Source organism: Balaenoptera acutorostrata, chromosome 4, assembly GCF_949987535.1.
Source record: "Balaenoptera acutorostrata chromosome 4, mBalAcu1.1, whole genome shotgun sequence".
Lineage (NCBI taxonomy): Eukaryota > Metazoa > Chordata > Mammalia > Artiodactyla > Balaenopteridae > Balaenoptera > Balaenoptera acutorostrata.
In genome coordinates, this window is record NC_080067.1 from 46,892,987 (window position 1) to 46,912,576 (window position 19,590).

Here is a 19,590-nt window from a genome sequence, read left to right on the forward strand (position 1 = left end):
GCTAATTTAATTATCCATAACTGAAGGAGTAGGGGAGTAGAAACCAGAAGGTTAAGTCATGGAGTCCCACTGTCTCACCATGAGACCCTGTGAAAGGATTTTTATTCCTTTTGTGACGCAATCCTTTCTACTACAAAACAGCAGTGGATTACAAAACCCAGAAAATTACTGAAAGACAGTTTACCAAATCTCTATACTAACCTTAAAAATAGCTAAACTCTTTATGAAGCTGGATTATGTCAGAGAGTAATATATCCGAAAAAAGTCTACATTGTCCTTAAAAATATGACTCTAATGTTGAGAGTGATATAGCCTTTTAAAGGGTTTTCAAAGACATAATAACCCTGTTCATTTTTTTCCTTTGGCCTGGATCCACAGAGAGAAAACAGCTGCAATCTAATAAAATAAAAAAGAAAGGAGTACTTCCCAGTAAAAGATACGGGTAAATGGTTAAATGAATATTGGAAATGGAGTGAGGGCTCCTTCAGCCATAGACCCAGTGGAAGGCAAGGAGCAGCTCTCTGCTGAGTACAAGTTAATTTAACATTATATGTTGCAGATAAATATGTTTGCCAGAGATTATTAATCCCTATAGATCTATACCTAGATCTTCAAATTATTATCAAATTACTTTTGAAGGTTTTCTCCTTCCATATATAGTGTATCAAAATATTACATACAAAAAGACATTGCACTCTGTTGCTACATAAAGACCCTCCTTCTAGAAGTTTTACTGCTATAGCACATTTCACATTTCATAAATTTTCATGCCTGTTTTGCCCTAGACTTTCCTTTCTATGTGAGTTACTTAGCAGAATTTAGTTTAAGAATATGTGATATGTCTAAAAGAGTAATCATTTTAGATGGATGTGATAGAAAGAGATCCTTTCTTGAAGGTTCGTTCCTGTGAGCCTTACACTTTGTTCAAGGATAAGAACCATCACTAGAGCATCAGTTTCACCATAAATTACCCATCTCCTTTGAAAAGAGTCTATAATCAGCAATAAAAGATCTTAGAATTATTCTAGACATTTGGCTCTGCACACACACCGACTTGACAAATGTGAATAATAGGCTCAGACTGACTGGACAACCAGAAGAAGACAACATTTGGGTAAATCAAACAAGGTTTACATATTTAAAGGTGCAGCATGAAGTCAGAGCAGGTAGGCCGTGCAGTAGATAGATCAGCTCTCATTTCCTATTAATGGACAGAAGTCCTTTCACTTGAGGACCCCTCAAAGGGGCCACACCAGCAGATACACAGTTGGGGGTGGTAAGTTTGAGCAAATGAGGCTCACATCAGACCTTGCAAAGATCAGCTGCCTCCTTCAGACCTAGTCTTGCATACATGTTGCTAAAGCAGTCCAAGATGTGGTCTTGGTCTTGCCTGTGTACACACTGGAGACAACTGCACCCTGGCCAGGTGTACTGCATCTATCAGGGAGTCATAGTACACACCCCAGGTTTGCAGGAGTACATAGGGCTCCATTGGGCTGGATATAATCCTGAATTCCATGCCATGGAGCTAGAGTAAGGACCTGTCACCCATATGGCCCTGGGAGTCATGCTAATGTACCCTTGGGCCAGTTTTAGGATCTAATCTACAAGTCCAGACTTATGGTGACAAGGAATCATGAGATTGAAGAAGGAAAAAAAGACTGCAAAATATATGCCCCAACCATAGACGGTCCAATTATGTAGTCATTAAGCATTGTAAGACAACTCTTCTACATCATAATATTTTACATGTGTTTTTATTTTGCTTATTTGTTTTTGCCTTCTAAACCTACGCATTGAGATATGAGAAGGTTTCTATCTAGCCATCCTTCATCATCTGGGGGCATCCTTTCAACAGGTGAAACACCCTTTTGCTTTGGGTGGTGTCCTTCCTTTCAACTCAGTTTTGAATGATAGGATGCCAAATTGCAGCGTCGCAATGAAATCCCTGCAATCTGGGCTTAATCCATGACATTTTAATTAGGGAAGAATTACTAGATGTTACATGTCTCTGCCTAAAGCTTAATCTACCTTAACTGCTCCTTCATGCTGAAACCCTTACTCACCCTGGATCATTCTGCTGAGGCAGAGAGCTGATTTAGATCAGGAGCCAGGCTCAAACCCTGGCTTTACCATCTACTGGGCTTGTGATCTTCAGTAAGTCCCATAGACCTCGAGCTTTGCTTTCCTCATCAGTGAAGTGGGATTTAATCTACCTCATGAGTTTGTAGCGACAGTTCAGAGAATGTTTGTAACCTTGCCTTGAACGGTGCTTGACAGTCTGTGCTCAATAAATATAAATTGAGTCTAAATCTGACAGTTCAGTATTTGAAATATCTCACGTGTAAAAATTCTTTATTGTCTATAATTTTTACTGACATGCATGGGTTTTACTGAAAAGTCTGTAATTTCAGCAATAAAATAATTGCTAGGATTTTAGAGGATGAGTTTGTTGTGCTCTGAACAGACATTAAAGTGCTTGCAGCTAAAAGCATTTCCTTGTATGTGAACTTCAGGCTTGCGACTACATGCCAAGCAACTCACGAATCAATATCATATTCTGGGCCACCACTTACCCTCTTGGAAGCTTTTTCAGAAAATTAGTAAGTGTAACCAAGAATTTGTTGAACTCAAGTAAATTTTCACTGAGCTGTTTGATTGCTCAGTCTTTTAGACGGATTAAAGGTTATTAGAGAGGGGCCGTGCTTGACAGTGCTGCTGATGGACGAGGAAGCAATAAGCCTGCACAGTAATGAAAAGAAGGAAAATCATGCCATAGGGGGATTAAGATTTTAATTGGTTTCTCAAGGCACTTGCAGACTCTATTCAGGAGCTAATTCTGAATTTTAAAAGAATATTGAAAGAGTGCAATCATGACCATTTAGGGCTTTCTGTTTTACATTTATAAATATTAATTGAATGCATCACCACTGTCTAAAAATAGCCCAATAAACATTTACCAAGAACATCTGGCTATTAGACTTTTTAATGCATCCAGCTATGTTAATTTTGGCAATGAATGTGCAAATTGCTAAGCTTGTTTAGGGATTCTAAACTTGGAAGGGGCAAAGGTTGGGGAGCAGGAGATAGTTCTTTGAAAATTAGCAAGAAAGGGACTGGACTGTAGTGGTCAGTGGCTCAAACTCTGACTCAACCTCTGGTTACTGCCCCATCTCCTTCATCTGCCCACATGATCTAGGCTCTGCTGATTACAGGTGCCAGCTCTGAACTTCTGAGTTAATGATGCAAAGAATCAGGACTGCAGGAAGCCTTATGGTAGCCACACAGAGTTCCTAGGGAAGCAGGGACTGAGGTTCTAGCAGCAGTAGCTGTGTCTGCAGGGCAGGCTGCAGTGTGTATCCTGTGGGAGTGATGTCTGTGTGGTTTTGACTGGATGAGTTGGCTCTGCTGTGTGATTTTGGGTGGTGTTCCTGGCTGCATGACTCTGAGTCTTGTCCTCCACCTTCCTTTGGATTCTGAGGCCTACCAAGAGCATGTCACAAATTCCTTTCTGCTAACTAAGCCACAGTCAGTTTCTCATGCTTGTATTTAAGAATATTATACGATAAAGCAATTCATTCAATTTTTTAAAAGCCAATGTTAGACATTGTCAAAAATTCCCCTGCACTGGAATTTCTGTAGTACACCACTTTGAGTCCTCCCTTATAAATTATAAGCTCCTGGGAATTCCCAGGCGGTCCAGTGGTTTGGACTCTGCTCTGTCACTGCCATGGCCCGGGTTCAATCCCTGGTCAGGGAACTAAGATCCCACAAGCCACACGGTATGGCCAAATAAATAAATAAATTGTAAGCTTCTTCATAAATAAAGTGGGAGAAGAGAAAATATGAACAGAATTCATACAAGTTGGGTTTCTTCATTTTTCCCCTCATTGTCAAAGTAATACATCATCCTATCTTTTTAAAACGGTATTTTTAACAGAGTAATAATTATAAAGGAATACTTTAACAAACTTATAGGATCAAAGAAGAGGCAAAGGTCAGGGGGAAAATGGCTGGGTCATAGGGCACATCTAGTTTGCCTGAGTCCTTGACATACCATGCTGACAGGAAAATGCATATTCCATAATGTTTAGAACAATGGGGTAGCCTGGTGAGAAACACAAAGGAGGCTTTTCCCTTTCCTTCTTTTAACACATGCCAATTAGTAAATGTTGTTTACTTTGGGCAAAACATTGTGCTAGCAATCTGAAGAAACTCAAAGAAGTATGAATCACCTGACTGCCCTTCAAGGAAACTCATTCATTCACTCATTCATTCATTCATCTTTCAAATGTTTATTAGACTCTCCTGTATTAGACCTGATGGATATAAAGGCCTACAAGGTATAGTCCTTGTCTATTGAGGCTTATGGTTAATAGGTATAATCATCCACATGACTAGAGACCTGTGTGGCCTTGTGACACACAGGCACCTATTAGATATATTTATATATATATATATATATTTAGCTTATTTATTTTTGGTTAACATTTTAAGCATGTACAACCAATTACCGTAACCTGTGGTGTTTTTTTGAAATTGATATTCATTGCGTATCTTGAGTTTACAGGTTTAAGCAGTATATAATCAGAAAATTTATAAATAAACTTGGATTATACAGGCAAAGGTACGTTCCCAAAGGTGACACGTACATTATTAAAAGCAGGCATCTAAAATTGTGACCGAGCTCTTTTTAAAATGCAGAAATGTAATGTTACACTTTTTTTTTTAAATGAAGAGATTATCTATACACTTTAAATATCAAATGTGGCTTATATCAGAGGATGACAGCTATAGGATGGCACTCATCAAAGCCGATTACCTAAGATTTTTCTTGTTACCTAAACAATAGCAATGGCGTTAGAAGAAAATTACACCTGCATTTTAATTGCCAATCTAGCATTAAGCTAGTTCTGCAAAAAGGTAATGCAACCGAAAGACTTCCAAACTCCAAATTAAAAATCTGTTAGGCTCAGATTAAATTATGGAATGTTGCAGATGAAAAATAAAGATACAATTGGATTACTGAATGGAATAAAAAATTGCTGACATTTCTCTGAACCTTGGAACTACTAAATTTCATTTTTTAAAATATTTCCATTATTTTTTCTTAGTGATGTGAGTTATCTCAAATCGCTTACAAAGTTATTCTCTACAAAGCAGTTTTGTTTGCTGCTGTTCAGATAGAACAAAAACTATTCTGCATTAGCTTAACAATATATTTATATTTGTTACAAGATTTTATCATGATGGATATCTAATAGTTTTTCCATTAAAACAAAACAGTAAAATATTTTTGTTCCATTAGCACTGCATCTTAAAAATGTTAACATTAAATACAAAGAACCATTATCTTATTTGGTTATTAGAAATTGAGTTGGAAAAACCTACAGTTCTGTGTTTCTCCTTTACTCTCACACTACTGCCACACTCATAACACTTCTGACACTTCCGGTCACCAAATGTTTGCGTTTTTTTCCCCCACACCAAGCAATTCTCCAGGAAACCAGCTGGGTTTATGATTTAATTGAATTCTGGCACTGTCTACCTGGAGATAGAGTCAGATTCCACATGTTAAGGGTTCAATCCCACAAAACTGCTCCCGTCCCACTTCAGATGTCAGTTTCAAGTACTAGGTCCCTAGGTTACCGACGTCCATCTGACTTGGCTACAAATAGGAGGTTCTCACAGCTCCCTCTTTGGGTATTATTAATTTGCAAAAGTGGCTCACAGAACTCAAGGAAACACGTTTACCAGTTTATTAAAGCTATAATAGAGGATATATGTGAACAGCCAGATGAAGATACATAGGGTGAAACCTGGGAGGGTCCTGAGCACAGGAGCTTCTGTCCCCATGACGTGGGGTGTGTCAACCTCCCGGTATGGTATGTGGGTGTTCACCCACCTGGAAGCTCTGTGAACCCCTAACTATCGGGATTTTATGGAGGCTTCCTCACATAGGGATGGTCAATTATTAACTCCATTTCCAGTCCCTCTCCCTTCTCTGGAGGATGGGTGGTGAGGCTGAAAATTCCAAAATGCTAATCATGGCTTGGTCTTTCAGATGACCACCCTTCACGCAGGAGCCAGCCAGAAGCCTCCCCAGAGTCTCCTGAATGGAATGAAAGATGCTCCCAGTGTCTTACCACGTAGGAATTTACAAGGGTTTTAGAAGCCCTGGGTCAGGGATTGGAGATGAAGACCAAACATATATTTCTTATTATAAATCAGGAATTTACAAGGGTTTTAGAAGCCCTGGGTCAGGGATTGGAGATGAAGACCAAACATATATTTCTTATTATAAATCAGGAATTTACAAGGGTTTTAGAAGCCCTGGGTCAGGGATTGGAGATGAAGACCAAACATATATTTCTTATTATAAATCAGGAATTTACAAGGGTTTTAGAAGCCCTGGGTCAGGAATTGGAGATGAAGACCAAATATACATTTCTTATTATAAATCACAATATCACAGATATATTTTAAATCTCTTACTAGAGAGAAAGCCTATGAAGAAAATGCAGAATTTCTTGAAGTTTAAAGGTTGAAGAACCCCCCAAAGGCAAAATCCAATCAAGTGGTTTAGCAGCCTAGAAGGAGGTTAAAGACACTTAAATATCTTAAGACCTGAGTCAGAATGGGCTTCCTCTCTTTCTAGGTATTGTACTGATGACAAATTGAAATTATAGTGGAGGGATCACAGTTCAGGTATACAAAAATGGGGTTGGGTGGCCATGGAGGTTCTGGTCTCAGACATGTCCCTGAACCACTGAGAAATGAACATTCTTTAAACTGTGCCAGATCCAAGGACACAACCAGCTGTATTCAGAACAATACCTACCAAGTGCAACTTTATGTTCTCAAGGTCTCCCCTTATAACTATGAAACCATTTCAGACCCCAACCATTCCTTACTTAACAATCACCCTTACTTCTTGCCAGCTCCAATTATAATTCTTGATAAACAACTCATGTAATTAACTGTAACCTTGTGGGTTTTGCCTTTATAAGCCTCTCCCATTTTGTAGACTGGTGGAACACAATTCAAGTGCTTCTTGGATCTGTGTCTCGTGGGATGCAGTCCTAACAAACCCCAAATGAACACCTTTTTATTTCAATCAGGTCTCCATTTCATAGGATTGTTGTGAAAATTAAACAGTGAGTGTCAGGTGTCTGGCTTATAGGAGGTAACTTAAATACTTACTCATTTTTCTTTTCTCTAGGAGCTTAAGATCTAGTTGGGATGATAAGCTGTAAACCCCTGAAGAGGTAAAGAAAAATCCAAGATTTAAGCCACATTTCACATGCAGTGAGGTGGCTGGAGAAGATGATTTTTAATGTCATGTCCAGCTCTGAACATCGATTATTCTATGACAGCTGTATGAGAAGTGTCATGGGGCAGTGCATGATGAATTGGCAGTTGGGAGGTGCAGACAGTAAGTGCTATGAGGTCAAAGAAGGGAGCAACTGCCTTGGGCTGGGAGGGTTTAGGAAGACTATTAAAAAATTCTGAGCTGTCTGAGCTAGAACAAAAGTCCAATTCAATTAGGAGAGTGACTGGCAAGGGTCTGTTTATAATACAAATTTAGCCCAAGCTGAGGAGAATAAGAAACAAAATATTGTAGAGAAAGAAGAAAGGAAAAGGCAGTATCAGCAATTTGGTTTCTGAAACACACAGAGAATATAAAGCAGCTATCCTGTTTTTCATCCTTATAATAGTCTTATAATAGGTGAGGTGTATCAGCCCTGCTGAGAATCTCCTGAGTGAGGAATCTGTTAGAAGTGCGTTTGGTTACAAATAATAGAAAACCTGGCCAATGGTGGCTTACACAAATAAAGTGTTTTTGTTTTTGTTTTTTTTCTCCTTCAAGAGAAAGAACTCCAGGGTTGGTGCCACCACATAATAACACAGCCAAGACACAGGCTCTTTCTAGCTCTCTTCTGCCTCACCATACTCTGCTTGATAGCATTTGCCCTTATTGCTCTTTGCCTTATGGTCAGGAGATGGCTGCTGTGCCTCCAGGCATCACATTTGCATTCCAGACAAGAGGCAGACAAAAGGGCAAAGGAGCAAAGAGTGAGGGCAAAATGGCTTACCCACTGAGTCTGTGCCTTTTTATTAAGAAAGCTAAAGTTTTCTGGAAGATTGCCCAATAGATTTCTCCTTGTAACCTGCTGGCCAAAACTGTGTCTTGTGGTTGCTCCTAGTGGTAAAGAGACTGGGGAGAAGGGGAATGTGGATGGGGTTAAGTCAGCCAACTGACGATGAAGAAAAAAGTGTTGAAGGCTTGTGAAAAAAATTACTACAAATTCAATTTTCTTAGTAGTTATCAGGTTATTCAAACTATCTACCTCATTTTGTGTGAGTTGTGGTAGTTTGTGCTTTTTGAGGAACTGGTCTATTACACCTAAGTTTTCAAATTTTTGCGTGGAAATTTTTTAGTAGTATTCCCTTATCAATATCCAACTATTTCCCAGATGTCTAACTCTTCAGGATATTGAGAAACATTGTATATGTCATCTATTTTTAGTTGCTTGTAGAGATCTCTCTCAGAGCCATCTGATTGCTCCAATCCAGATGAAGCTCCCTTTGTGTAGCATATAACTATCCCCTTGGGATTTTGCTTAACTTTTCTCATGTTTCCTGAGTCCTGTGTCTTCCTTTTTCTTGGTTTACATCTGTCAGTAACTTCCTCAGAAGGGTGAAACTAAGAATATCTTTATTCAATCCTCACACTTTATTGACAGTTTGGTCTAGGATAAAATTCAAGGTTGGAAATAATTTTTCTTCAAAATTTTCTAAGTATTTCTTCATTGCCTTCTTGTTTCTGGTGTTGCTGTTGAGAAGTCTGAAGGTATTCTGATCTTGATCCTCTGTATGTGACCTGTTTTTTTCTACTTGGAAACTTCAAGGATCTTTTCATCACTAGTGTTCTAAGCCTCATGACAATGATCTCTGGTGTGTACCAGTTTTTTCCATTTTGATGAGAATATGGTGGATTCTTTCAATCTGTACATTCTTGTCCTTATGTTCTGCAAAAATATTTCTTGTATTATTTCTTCAATAATAATAATTTTTATAGTAATTTGGGAAGTTTATTAGGAGGTCATGGTTCAACTAACTGAAAAGTATCCTAAAGTAAATCAGCTACAGAGCCAGACATTTTAGAAAGTGCTTTTTTCTGACATCCAAATTTGCTTACCTACACTCCCTGTACATCCTTGGCAACTCCCCTGAAACTCAACTTCAGATGTTATAAAATGCCGACATAGGCAAAGTAAGTTTATTTCTAAACAGTTTTGGCAGGAAAATTCTCCCCATCACGTCCAGACAAGTACAGTTTTGTGTGTCTTTTCCATTCTTGCTACAGGAGTGAAATAGAAAACAGAGCACAAGCATCTTTGAGATCATCTGAGAGGAAGAGGTGAGCAGGCTTTTAGGACCAATGAGACACCGACATGGTAGCAATTACTGAAAAGAAGGATCAGAGCAAAAATGTCAGTGTCATATCCCCCAATTCTTAGTTCATTGGGACCCAGTGCATATTTTTATTTTTTATTTTTTAATTTTTATTGGAGTATAGTTGATTTACAATGTTGTGTTACTTTCTGCTGTACAGCAAAGTGAATCAGTTATACATATGCATATATCAACTCTTTTTTAGATTCTTTTCCATATAGGTCATTATAGAGTACTGAACTGTACTGTGCTATTCAGTAGTCCTTATTAGTTATCTATTTTATATATAGTAGTTTTATTGTTGAAAGTTATTTTGGTGCATCTAAATTTGTTCATGTTTTTTTCTTTGTTCATCTTCTCTTTTATAATACCTATAAAATTTATTTTTGTAAAATATTTCCTCATCTACTATTATAGTAGTTCTCTCCCATCACTAACATCTAAAGCGAGAAGTCAGTGATTACATCTTTGAAAAACTACAGTAGAACATTACAAATTTAATCTCCGATATTTTGCAATTTGCAAAAGTGGGGAAATTTCTCAAGTACTATTATAGTAATTTTATTATTTTATTTTTTCTGTTTTATTTACTGGGATTCTATGTGAGAGTTTATTTGTATTTTTAAAACTTTTTGTTAAGTATAATACACATGCAGACACATGCACGGATGTTATAGGTGAATGAATTTCACAAAATGAACACTCAAATTTTATTTTGTTTATAATTTCTTTATCTGTAAATTAAGAGTGAAGCAAGATCACAAGTGTGATGTTTCAAATTCTATACATTGGATGTATCAAATACTAACCATTCCTTGCCATTTAACTCAATTGCTGTTAAGGAGCTTCACCTGAGAATAACATAACTCTGTCCATAACAGCTTTTTATAGTTTACTAAGCACTTCTTTTTGCAGCTTACTAACATTTCTACATACCTTATCTCAGTCATTTCTCACTACTTTATGAGGGACAGATTATCACATAGTTTTAGAAAGAAGGAACTAACAAGGGCCTACTGTATAGCACAGGGAACTATACTCAATATCTTGTAATAATCTATAATGGAAAAGAATCTGAAAAAGAATATATATATATGTTTATATATGAATAACTGAATCACTTTGCTGTCCACCTGAAACTAACACAAAATTGTACATCAACTACAATATATTTCAATAAAAATTAAAAAAAAAAAAAAAGAAGGAAACTAAGGCTCAGAGAGGTGAAGCAACCCCTTGGGGGCAGAGGGTCTATAAGTCACAAGTCATGGACATGAAGCAAGGCCCTGAGAGTCCAGGTCTAGTATCAATTCTATAGATGAACTGCTTTTGCATGGTGCATCCCAGATCCCCTTTCAGGAATGAAGGACTTATTCCTCTGAATGACTTATTCCTTATTCCTGCTGCTGGCAGAAAGCTCTGAGTCTCAACCACTTCTGGGACTGTCTTGGCTGAAGAGGGAAACCTGACCTGAGGTTACGCCTCCTTCCTTGAGTGGTCACATCCAATGACTCATCAATGAACAACTGCCCAGCCCCCTCAAGAAAACTCTCAAGTCATCTCAGCTTCAGAACTTCCGGCATTACGGTTGCTGAGGCCTCCATCAGACTGCAAGGCACCTCAGCTTCTCCCTCTACCCACTTGTGGTTCCCTTCCTTCCTTTGCACAGGTGTTGATTCTAAGTGTACTCCCTAATAAACCTCTCCTGCGCTAATCTCCAAACAATGAGATCTTGATATCCCACACGTGCTATCACATTTGATGGTGTGAAAAAAACCACACTCTGCATCTTTAAGTTCTGTGTAGAATTTCAGTGATTAACAGATATGAATGGAGCATTTACTACTTGCTAGGTATTGAAGATATATAAAATTAATAAAACTCTACTTTTAAAACACTTATTCAGTCTGTCTCCAAGAAAGTTATGTTGTAATCTAAAACAAAACAGATGAAAATCAATATTTATATTTACCTTAATTGCTTGAGAAAGAGATTTTATGGATTCTGATCTAAACTTTTTTTTTTTAATGAGTTTGTGGATGATGAATCTGGTGAACCTGTAACTTCCTAGGAGGTCTGAATTTAAGTCTGTAAAAACAAATGAAAGCTAAGATTCGAATAAGGACAAATATCCTGAATGTACGGACTATGGTACAAGAGAACACATTTTTTTCAAGGTGAGATTTGAGGATTAAATAAAAAGTGCAAAATGAGTTTCTCTCAGGTGTAATTTGCCTATATTATTCCACTGTGAAACCAGTCCTAGGAAGGTCATCCTGGTTTGTGGCAGACATTTAATAGCAAGCACTTACTTCTCACATCTGGAGATCTTAGTACTGAGGGGTGGGAAGTGGGAGGAGAGATGTAGGTACGTATTTCATTTATCAAAAGCCTGTGAATCAACTATACTCCAAAAAGGAAAAAAAAGCCTGTGGCCTTCTGCATTAACCAGAGAGGGGTCCATATGGCGGCATTAGTCTGGGCTCCCCCTTGTAACTTACAGGGAAAATTTCACAATAACCGGAGCCCTTGATGTCCTGCAGATGAAGGAAGAGGATGTCCTCAAATCCCTCACAGCAGAGCCCACTTAGGTGGCACCAACCTGACTTCCAAATGGAACAAAGGAAAAGTGATGGCGTTACCTTACAAATCTGAAGAGAACCCGGGAGAAGCTTCTGCCAGCAGCTCGTGCCATTGTCGACACTGAAAACCCAGCAGATGCCAGTGTCATGCCCTCCAGGAATGCGGGTCAGCGATCTGTGCTGAAGTTTGCTGCTGCCACGGGAGCCTCTCTATTGCAGATGCTCCAACCACTCCTGGCAGCTTCACTAACCGGATCCAGGCAGCCTTCCGCTGTGTGTTGTGCGGTTATCACGGTGACCACCAGCCTCACAGAGGCGTCTTATGGTAACCCGCCTGCCGTTGCTCCACGTCACACAGACTCTCCCCCTGCGCTGTGTGGACACTGCCATCCCTGCAGCGCGAGGGGCGCTCCCGGCAGGTCTGATGTGGTGATGCTGGCCTGGGGATTGTGCGCCTGCGCGGCTCCGTCTCAGGTGCGTGCTCGTGGGAGGTCAGGTCCCGTCTCTGCTTCTACAGGGATCCTGAAGAGACTGAAAAGGAAAGCAGGCGGCTGCTGAAAAGGCTGAGACCCCGGAGGAATTTCGGGGTGAATGAGCCGCTCCAGGTCCCGAGCTTATTGCTACTCAACCCGAAGTTGCAAACGGGTCTGAAGGCGCAGGTGGCCTCAGCACCTTCCAGCAGCATCTCCTGAAGGACCGCGGCGCGCAGCCAGCCTCTGAAGGCCGGTCTGCAGCTGCCGCTGCTCAGACCACTAAATGGGGAGAAACAACCAGAGTGGTCTCAAAGCTGCTCTTCCACAGACTCCTAAACAGAAGATGGAAATAAGGTCGATGGAAAATAAAGTTTCTTTAAAAAAAACGAAAAAAACCCCACGAATAGGAATAGCTGACCTGAGCCTCAGAAGGGCTGGCAGCCTGGTATGGGGGTGCATGTACACAGAGTTAGACAAACTGTTGTTCAGGTCCTGGTTCTGCCACTTACTTGCTACAGAACTCTCAGCAAATTACCTAGTTTTTTGGAACATCAGCCTCATCTGTAAAACATAAGCTCCATTAAGGGCAGGGACCATGTCTGTGTTGATCCAGTGCCTAATAAGACTGGCACTGTGGCACTTGGTGCCAAATCAAACAGGGTATGGAAGGAGTGTATTGAGAAAGAAAAAAGGAACAGCCCCTGACATTCAGAAGCTGGCCTGTACTCACAGGTAGGCCAGCAAAGGAAGATTAGTTCCTGCAGGACCTGCCAGTTGGTTTGAAAGGCTGTGTGTTTAGGAATGTGACAGGTTATGTCAGGGTCAGATCCTGAAGGGTCTTTTTTCTATGCAGAGAAACTGGAAATAATCCAGAGTGGAGACCACTGAAGGATTAAAAGCAGGGGAGAGTAACAAAATCAAATTTGCATTTTAGAAGGATGGATTGGAGTGTGGAAATAAGGAGAAGGAATGGGAGACTACTTAAGTACCCTACGCAAGAAATGGGAGGCCTTCTTTAATGACATTCTATAAGGCGACCTTGCTTATTCCTTGAAATTTGGGGCGAGAAGACAGAAAAAGAATATGGTTGCACTCTTCAAATATTTGAAATTCTGTCATAAAAAAGAGTGATTAGACTTTCTGAGCTGCTCTAGGATCAAGGTATAAAGTCATAAGAAAATATTAAGTGCACTATGGGGAAGCACATTCTAATAATTAGAGTGGTCTGAAAATAACATAGACTTCTTCACAAATAGTTATTTCTTACATTTCTTTCTTTCATCTATTCGACAAATATTCCTTGCAGCAGTTAGGATGTGGCAGGCATTAGGCATATAACGGTGAACAAAATAGACAAAGGCACTGCCCTAGATGGAGGTTACTCTAATTTTTGCCCAATGTGGTACCGTTTATAGATAACTTTTATATAATCATTTAACCAAGAAGCAAGCTCCCAATAGGGGTATCTGAGAAGTGGCTCTGAGTGAACTCTGGCCAAGAAGATCGGGAAGGACGATAACCAAATAGAAGTGTGTGAGTCTCAGGCGCCATAGGACGAGAGAGCCAGAGAGCCCGCTGCCTTCTGTCCCTGATCTTTTCCACCAGCCTGGCCTCCGCCCCGCCCCGCCCTCCTCTCGCCAGCACCCTCCCCTTTCTCGGTCCCCCACTCGCCGCTGTGATTCGCGCTGTCGGCCCGCGAGATTACGAGCTCTTCTCTCGCGATATCTTCAGAGTACTGGAATCAGCTGTGGTGGCCACTAACTGGGCGGTAGGAGCTCGTCCTGCTGCAGTTTTTCGGCACCTCCGGATCTGGCCCAGAGGCGCCAAGTAGGTTCTGGGGGCCGAGACCCGGCTTGCAGTCGTGCGGGGTCCCTAAGGAGAGAGGGGGACGGACTCCCTGGGCTCGGGGCGACCTCGGGCCGCGTGCGCGCAGCGTGTGTGCCGCCGGCGGGAGCCCGCGTGAGGTCTCACCCGCGCGGTGCGGGGTCGGGGTGGGGTGGGTGGGTGGCCCACAGGTGCGGTGACACCGCCCGCGGACTCTTACAGTGAGGTTCGAGGCACGCCCGCGGCAGGGGTGAGGGCGTGGGGTGTCCGGTGCGGCCCCGGCCCCCTCTGGCCCCTCCTTGGGTTCGCCGGGGTTGGCGCCCAGGTGCCGCCTGAGGTCAGCGCGCAGTTTAGTGGCTCGAGGGTCTTGCAGACGGGAACCTCCGGAATTCGCTTCGTTCTGTTATTAAAGAAATTACTTTTTCCAAAGGTTCCAGGTGGAATTGGTTTTTCTTATTTGCGGCTTTACGAGGCTTGGCTGCCTTATTCAGAGAGGCAGACGGAAGATGAGTAAGAGACAAATGTCTTAAATCTTACTATTCTCTCTCTTTTTAAAATCAGGATATGCAGAAATATGGAGTATATGACAGAACCCGTGAAGCACACGCCTGGACACATGTGAGTCGCGTCCTTTTTCCCCCATCCCCCTTAAGTTTAAAAATGTTAAAGTGACTCTTTGAAACTTGCTGTGGGGAAAGCTTTTCATTGCGGGGTGGGGTCGGGGGGATTCTTTTGTCTTAAGTGGAAAAAATGAAAAGCCTTGTTTCCTGAGAAAAACGAGTTCATTTTTCGCTGGGAAGTTTGTGGTAGTAAATACTGGTTTAAGAGTGTTAAAATATTCACTGTACAGTCTTCTAGGTTGGCATCAGCCATTGACTTTTAAATTTAAGGTAATTAAAATGTAATAAAATAAAATTAAGTATTCAGTTGTTCCGTCTACTACCCAGATTTCAAGTCCTCAGTAGTCACATGTGCCTGGTGGTTACCATAGTGGACATCAGAGGTTATAGGACTTTCACTTTGGGTAACGTCAATGATTCTTAAACACTGTGTTCCCAGTACACCTAGGGTTATGACACTCCCATCATAGTGAGTCACTAGACATGATACTCTTTTCATACTCTAAAAATTTTTCTCCTCTGGGTAAATGTTTACATTTTGGCAGTCCCTGTGCTATACTGAGGCTTAAAAAAAATTTGCCTTTGGACTATAAAGCTGTCTGATGATTACTACTAGCAGTTATTTTCCCTCTCTAGACCTTTTGTACATCGGCCATATTTTGAGGCTTTTTGGAATTGCGGCCATCCTTGGGTTTTTTTCACCTCAATAATCCAAGGTTTTTTAATCTACTGCATCTTTGAAGTCAGTTTTTAAAAAAGGGCAGAGATATTATGGCCTAACTTGAAGGCTTTGGTTTGTTTGTTTTTTATTTTTTTATTATTATTTTTTGTTGACGTATAGTTAATTTTTCAATGTTGTGTTAGTTTCTGGTGTACAGCGATGTGATTCAGTTTTATATATATATATTTTTTCATATTCTTTTCCATTATTGTTTATTACAAGATATTGAATATAGTTACTTGTGCTATACAGTGGGACCTTGTTGTTTATCTATTTTATATATAGTATTATAGTTTGTATCTGCTACTCCCTGTTTGATAGTTTTTTAATTTAACCTGTGCACTTATGAAATCTAATTTGAAAAACGTATGCTTTGTTTATTTAAGCTTGTGCTGCGATTGCGGTGTCCCGATCAGTCCAAATCCTGCCAATATTTGTGTGGCTTGTCTGCGAAGTAAAGTAGATATCAGCCAAGGCATTCCGAAACAAGTCTCTGTATCTTTCTGCAAACAGTGCCAAAGGTACGGTGTGGTACTATTTTATCCTGCTTAAAGTTGAGATTTGTATGTGGGAGAGCCACCAGGATATACTGACAATATTTTAAGAGTGTTAAGATATTCACTGTACATTCTTCTAGATTGGCATCAGCCATTGGCCATATGTGGCTTTTTAAGTTTAAAGTAATTAAAATGTAATAAAATTAAGTATTCAGTCTGTCTGCTACCCACATTTCAAGTCCTCAGTAGTCACGTGTGCCTGGTGGTTACCATAGTGGACATCAGAGATTATAGAACTTTCATTTTGGATAACGGCAATGATTCTTAAACATTTTGTGTTCCCAGTACACCTAGGGTTATGATACTCCCATCATAATGAATCACTAGACATGATACTCTTTCCATCCTTTAAAAATACATGCAATAAGCTGCATGTAATAAAGATAAGATACATGTAATAAAGTGCATGTAATTGAGATTTAAGTGTTATTTATGTTGGCCTAGCTAGAGATTTTAGAATTTGCAATTTTGTAGTGTTCTTTTCTAGTTTTCTCTGCTAATTTGGTAAAGTTAGTGCAAAGGTATTTGAATCTGTTCTTTTTCTGTTAAGGGATTAATAGGTTTGATGTATACAATTAATAGATACAAGTTGGGGCTTCCCTGGTAGCGCAGTGGTTGAGAATCTGCCTGCCAATGCAGGGGACACGGGTTCGAGCCCTGGTCTGGGAAGATCCCACATGCCGCGGAGCAACTAGGCCCGTGAGCCACAATTGCTGAGCCTGCGCGTCTGGAGCCTGTGCTACGCAACGAGAGAGGCCTCGATAGTGAGAGGCCCGCGCACCACGATGAAGAGTGGCCCCCACTTGCCGCAACTGGAGAAAGCCCTCGCGCAGAAACGAAGACCCAACACAGCCATAAATAAATAAATAAATAAATAAAAATTTTTAAAAAAGAAAAATGTTTAAAAAAAAAATAGATACAAGTTGATGTTTTTAAGAGTGAGAGCAGATTTTAAAGACATATTACTATTAATTACCATGAAGCTTTTGTTTTCTGCTTCAATCACTAGAAGCCATGTATGATAAAAAGCACCTTATTTTTTAAGTAATTTACTGGTGTGTTTTAAATTAAAAATCATATGTATTAATGTTCCCATGCAACTAAAATGACTATAGCTGATGGAAAAACAGCTCAGTATATCATATCTAGGATGGTCTGAAATGAAGACTGAATTTTAAGGCAGACTTCTGAAAGTTAATGTTTTATTCCTTTTGTATTTTCTTTAGTTGCTGGCATAAACAGCTTATGTCTAGGAGACCACTGAGTAATACAGAACTACCCATAAAATTATATGCCTGTGATTTCCCAAATGGGTTAGGACTGTAGTGACTTTTAACTTTTTTGGGAGGGAGGGGTTCATAAATCCCTTTAAGAATTTAAAAACTGCATCTTCCCAGAAAAATACATAAAACAAAGACATGAAACTTGTGTTCTGTTTCAGGGAGTTTATAGTTTGTAAGCTTGGCAGGTGTGAGGCTTAATCTATAATAAATATTCGCTATTCTTAAGAATGTCGGTGGAGTGAAAAAAACACTGGACAAAGAATCAGGAGACCCAGTTTATCTTGGATTTCTTACAAACTAGCTCTTTTTTTTTTTTTTTAAAGGAATTCCTTTATTTTTATTTTTATTTATTTTTTTAATTTTATTTTTGGCTGTGTTGGGTCTTCATTTCTGTGCGAGGGCTTTCTCTACTTGCTGCGAGCGGGGGCCACTCCTCATCGCGATGCGTGGGCCTCTCACTATTGCGGCCTCTTGTTGCGGAGCACAGGCTCCAGACGCGCAGGCTCAGTAGTTGTGGAGCACGGGCTTAGTTGCTCCGCGGCATGTGGGATCCTCCCAGACCAGGGCTCAAACCCGTGTACCCCGCATCGGCAGGCAGATTCTCAACCACTGCGCCACCAGGGAAGCCCCAAACTAGCTCTTTGATACTCTTGGCCACTTCACCTCTCTAAGCCTTAATTTCCTCATCAGAATGAAGGGACTTTATTAGATGATATATGAAGCCCTTTTTAACTCCAAAAACATTATTATAACAAAGGGACCTATATGAATAATTTTTTTCAGTGAAACTTTAAAAGTGAAAATCAGAATATTTACTTAACAAGTAAGGAAAAAAAAAGCATTCACATAATACATTTAGAAGTATTATGTATTTAACAAACATTTATTGAGCATTTACTGTATGCTAGGCACTGTCCTAAGTCCTGAGCTGACTGGGCTAAAAAACTTAAAGTACATACATAAGAGATTTAAATTTTAATTTAGTCAGGTTTTATATAAGATTTTAAATTTTACAATTTAAAATTTGAAAAGGGACTTTGAAGTAGATAAATAGTCTGAGCTATTATTGATATTAGGTACTAATTTACCTTTTTTGTGTGTGAGAAATAAGCAGTTCTTAAGCATTTTAGATGTACATTATAAACCATTTTAATGCTATTTGGAGGTGATTTTTTTACCTGTGTTTCAAAGTTTAGCTTCAAGGAACACTGGGGCATTTTGTCATCCTCACTGGAATGCTTATTGGTGCTTGAAGTAATAAGACCTTTTAATAAGTTATTTCAGATTGACTTTCTCAAATACTCAGAATTTTATCTTTTTAACTACTTGTCTAACTGAAAGTTTTCTGCAACTTTTAAAATATATTTGGGTTAAGTGCCTCAGATCAACCTTGGGTATTATTATATTTGATTAATAATCATTGTTATGTCTGCATGTTCACATGGAAATTTTTTTTTCTGAGAGATCCTGAGTTTCAATATATTTTCTCTCAGATATTTCCAGCCACCAGGAACTTGGGTACAATGTGCATTAGAATCTAGGGAACTTCTTGCTTTGTGTTTGAAAAAAATCAAAGCCCCTCTGAGTAAGGTAGGTCAAATAGCTAAAATCAGTTTTTGTGGGGGGGGTGTGTGTGTGTGTGTGTTTAATCTCTCATTTTCAGATAATCCTTGTTTGAGTAGATTTTCCAAAATAACTATTAAATGCTACTGTTGGTAAGCACACTACTACAAATGCTGTTTTCATTTTTAAAGTTGTATACATTCTTTTTTAATGGAAATGAAAATCTTTCTGCTTTAAAAGATTTAGTATAGAATCAAATTTTTTTCATTCATTATTTGAGAACCTCTTATGTGCAATAATCTTTTCTGAAAATGTTTATATAAAGCCATTGCTAAACATAATTTGGAGGCTATAGTATTAGGACTGTGGTATTCGGTTTTAAAAAAATTGTCATTACTGCTCTGGAAAGAAAATATTTGTGCCTGTTACTTAAAGTCAGTGTATAAACATCTTCAAAAAACAAATAGGGTTTGTTAGTGTAGTTAGCCTCTCTACATAACACTTTCAG

The 19,590-nt window shown here is 39.5% G+C and overlaps 1 protein-coding gene across 2 annotated transcripts in view; it reads left to right on the forward strand.

The window, feature by feature from the left end:
* NMD3 (NMD3 ribosome export adaptor) overlaps positions 1–19,590 on the forward strand; it is a 130,497-nt gene that overhangs the window by 77,795 nt on the left and 33,112 nt on the right. Inside the window, exons 1-4 of one of the 2 annotated variants that reach the window (XM_057545249.1) lie at positions 14,226–14,341; positions 14,900–14,956; positions 16,066–16,200; positions 19,013–19,109. In XM_057545249.1, the coding sequence (XP_057401232.1) occupies positions 14,913–14,956; positions 16,066–16,200; positions 19,013–19,109 (276 nt within the window). In that variant the 5' untranslated portion in view covers positions 14,226–14,341; positions 14,900–14,912. Of the gene's footprint in view, positions 1–14,225; positions 14,342–14,899; positions 14,957–16,065; positions 16,201–19,012; positions 19,110–19,590 lie in introns of those variants that run through there. The other variant, XM_057545248.1, reaches the window with a different exon arrangement.